At 34.3% G+C, this 3,705-nt stretch overlaps 1 protein-coding gene and 1 long non-coding RNA gene across 2 annotated transcripts; one reads left to right on the top strand and one right to left on the bottom strand.

Annotated features, from left to right (window-relative positions):
* Window positions 1-5: 5 nt before the first annotated feature.
* On the bottom strand, window positions 6-1,133 carry LOC102584303 (uncharacterized). Its single transcript, XR_367804.2, has 3 exons — window positions 904-1,133; window positions 778-818; window positions 6-238 (listed from the first exon to the last, which is right to left on the bottom strand). It is a non-coding gene; the product is annotated as an uncharacterized lncRNA (long non-coding RNA).
* A 928-nt stretch (window positions 1,134-2,061) lies between these two features.
* Window positions 2,062-3,066, top strand: LOC107061862 (F-box protein At3g07870-like). Its single transcript, XM_015311782.1, has one exon. It carries the CDS (start codon window positions 2,062-2,064, stop codon window positions 3,064-3,066), a length of 1,005 nt encoding a protein of 334 aa, XP_015167268.1.
* Window positions 3,067-3,705: the final 639 nt, after the last annotated feature.

Below are 3,705 nucleotides of genomic sequence, written 5' to 3'. Positions count from 1 at the left end.
CTAGATAAAACACAAACTCCCAATCTTAGAATTAGAAACATCCAAAACAGGGATTTCAATACACAAGCATAATTGAGACAAACAACAACAACAAGAGGATGACAAAAAAATATCAAAAGGCGATGGTAGTACGTGCATACTTGCATAAGTGGATGTAATTGCAATATATTGTTTATGCGGAGATGGAACTCATATGTGGCTTCCTTATGCAGTGGTATCAGTCTCTTTGGGGCTCAACCTGCAGAGAAGGTCATGTATGAATTAAATCGAAGTATAACAAGTTCACAAAAGATGAAAAGTAGGAGAAAAGTCATTGTTCATTCAACTTCATTTTGTGGTTTAGATTAGGTCAATCCGAGTTGAAGAAGTCTTCAAAGGACCTAATTTCATGGCACTTGTGAGAGTTTTTGAGTGTCTTCAGTGAAATTTGTCCAAATTCGGATCCATTTCAATCTATGTCTATATATTGGAGGTATTTGAACTATATTCTATCCTTCTCTCCCTGCTACCTTCATCAGAGAGGTCGATTTCTCCGACCATGGAGCAGATTGGAGTCATCCAAGGAATTGCAAACTTGAGAATCAGAAAAATGCAAAACAGAAAATATGGCTACAGTGATAATGATACTAATGCACAATGCAGCACACAACAATAGTATTTCAGGTGAAAGCACAAAGAAAAGGAAATCATATTGGGTTTATCAAGATATATAAATCTAAACATCAGTGAAACAGTGTACTTAAAGAAACAATCTTTAGCAAAATTAATAAGAATTACCTAGCCTATGCAGTGGTATTAGTTAGGGTTTCTGACTCAATCTGCAGGAAAGGGTAAAACTTAAAAATGGAGCTCAAGGATCGTTTACAACATCAAAAGTGAGTTAGGGAGCAGATCGATTCTTACCTAAGTTGTTCGAGCTGTGTGGATTCAATGGGATGGAAACGAACCGAACGCAGCTTCTCCAAGGCAGCACTTCGTCTTCATCCTCCATGGAAGCTCAAGCTTGAAGATGACCAACTCCTTTTTCCTTTATTTTGGTTGTTTCATTTTTGTATTTTGTTTTTGGACAGAGTATTTTGTTTTTGGACCAGATCATTTTATGATCTGGTTGTTCCTTTTTTAGCTTCTAATAAATGGTCCCTGAGACCCACTTTGATTTAAAAAAATAAAATATCTTTCTTTTTCCGTCATTTTTTTTTAATCTCTTTTGTGAGATTACACTAAATATGTTGTTGTGTTGGATTTATGAAACTTTTATGCAGCTAAAAAAGTTCCACAAATAGACGAATAGGTTGGAACTAATCTCAAGTTTGAAAAAAAAGAAGGTTTATTCCTTCAATACAACTTATTGAATTATCAAGATGCATTGTATTGCCTTTTTGCAAGGAGCTTGAATTTTTATCTTATAATAGTTTTCTATTAGTACATTTTGAAATGCAAGTAATTATGGATTGTGCGACCATTTTCTTTTCTCCTGCACCATCTATAGCTATCTAGGAGCAAACTTAAACCCTAAAAATTTGCTACTAAAATGGAATTCAAGTTTTTTGATGTTCCTATCACGATTATGGAACTTTGAAGGAATTTACCGCAATTCCTTATAACTACTTAACTTACGCTAAAACATAATAATATAGAGTTTAATATCTAAATAGCCACTGAACTTATAATAATGAATTACTGAAGTCACTTTTATTTGTTTTATAGTTTCTAGAAGTCATTTAACTTTGTTTATATATTCCTTTTAGCTTGAAATAAATTTTATAAATTTTGAAGCCCACAATATATGAGGGCCCAGCAAATACATAAGACCAAACCCTAAAAACTAGCACCCTTTTGGTTCAAAGGAAGTGACAGCCATGGATGCTCAAAGCTCTAATTAAGGTTTTCCAGGAAGATTGTGAAGGAAGAAAAATCTCCCCAGTCACCATGATGATGGACCTTCCAACGGTGGTTATGATCGAAATTCTTTCACGATTGACAATCAAGTCCATCTTCCGTTGTAAGATTGTTTGTAAACTTTGGTACCTTCTTTTAACTTCCGACCCTTTGTTTATTAACATGTATCACCTCAAAAGATCATCTGATTTTCCCAGCATTTTGCTTTCAATTAATGAATCTGTACGGTTACTAGTAGAACTGAAAGCAGATGATTCTCACCCCATACATAGAGCTATTGTGTTGAGCCCTATGTTTCACCTCCCTTCACCCAAATTTTCTTGGGGTAACATGACATTAATTGGTTCATGTAACAGATTTTTATGCTTGTTGAGTGGTAGGAGATATGACATAGACCATAGAATTTACATTAGCAATCCTATTTTAGGTGAGTATTTCGAGGTTAAATTGCCCGAATGGGAGAAAAAAAATTGGCGTGTTTCTTATGCATTCTGCTTTAGTAAAGCCTCCGGTCAGTTTAAAGTATTGAGATCAATAGTTACAAAGTCTGTTGGAAGTCCAGAAGTATCTGAATTGGAGGTTTATACTCTAGGAGCTAATGAGAAATGGAAAAATGTGGGCAAGGCTCCAGAACCTCTATGTGGATTATTTAGCAAGGTTAACATCAATGGTGTTATTCATTGGATGGGTTGCAAAAATAATGAAAACATTTATTCATTTAACAGTTTTACTGAAGAGGTGAAGTCCTTGTCAACTCCGCGTGGTCTGCAAACCCCATTGTTGGGCTTGACGCTAGGGGAGTTGGGGAATTGTTTGTGTTTGTCTGATGATAGTAATAATCAGTATATTGATATATGGTGGATGAAAGAATATGGAATAGTTGAATCTTGGACTAAACAACGCATTTTGAAGGATAGTATTCAAGCAGCTATCCGTGGTGATAAATTTATACCAATCTTACTTTGGAAAGATGGAGAAATCTTGATGCAAAGAGACCTTGGCACACAACTTGTTTCTTACAACCCAAAAGAAAATAAGTTTACGAAGGTGAAAGTGTACGGTGGCACTGGAGCAACTAGCTACACTCCATGTTTTTACTCACTCAAGACTGTCATTGGGGAATGTTTTCAAGTTTCATATGCCTTTCCGAAGATTGAGCTTGTTTAGATGTTCAATTTGTCTTATTTCTTCCTAGATATTATGTTTTGCAGAAATGTTTCTTGTATTATTTAGCTTAAGACCTGGGAACTTTTATTGTTTTATGGATGCCTTTGAGGTCCGTTAGTACAACTTTGCCTGTATAAGCAGAATACCTTGAATGTTAAGTCTCCAAATTTTCATTCTTTTTTATCATTTCATTCTACACTTGTCTGAATAGAACAAACTAAGGAACACAACATTGTGCTATCTATAAAAATAATAGGAACAATATCAAGGTATATATATATATATATATATATATATATATATATATATATATAGACAGTGATGTCTTCCATAAGAATTAATACCAAAAAGCAAACTAGTTACCCTCCAAAATAATAAATTTCAAAACAAGATAAAAGTCTTTGTACAAGACTATAGATACGAATGATCTCAATATTTTCTGCAAGCTCTGTTGTTTTAATTTCACTTCAACTTTTCTTCTGAAAATAAAAAAATGTAATCCAATTTTGCTTGTAAGTTATGAAAACACTCTCACCATCAGGTGTACTGCTACCAAAGAAACCCTAGAAATATGTTTTCAAGCTAGAACAAAGCTAAGTTGCTCTGACTCTTTACTTTTGGTGTTGCACCTGTGTCAAT

Source organism: Solanum tuberosum, unplaced genomic scaffold (assembly GCF_000226075.1).
Source record: "Solanum tuberosum cultivar DM 1-3 516 R44 unplaced genomic scaffold, SolTub_3.0 scf00169, whole genome shotgun sequence".
In the NCBI taxonomy this organism is placed as follows: Eukaryota; Viridiplantae; Streptophyta; class Magnoliopsida; order Solanales; family Solanaceae; genus Solanum; species Solanum tuberosum.
Note: the sequence above shows the minus strand (reverse complement) of the source record. Positions and strands in the feature narration are given on the sequence as shown.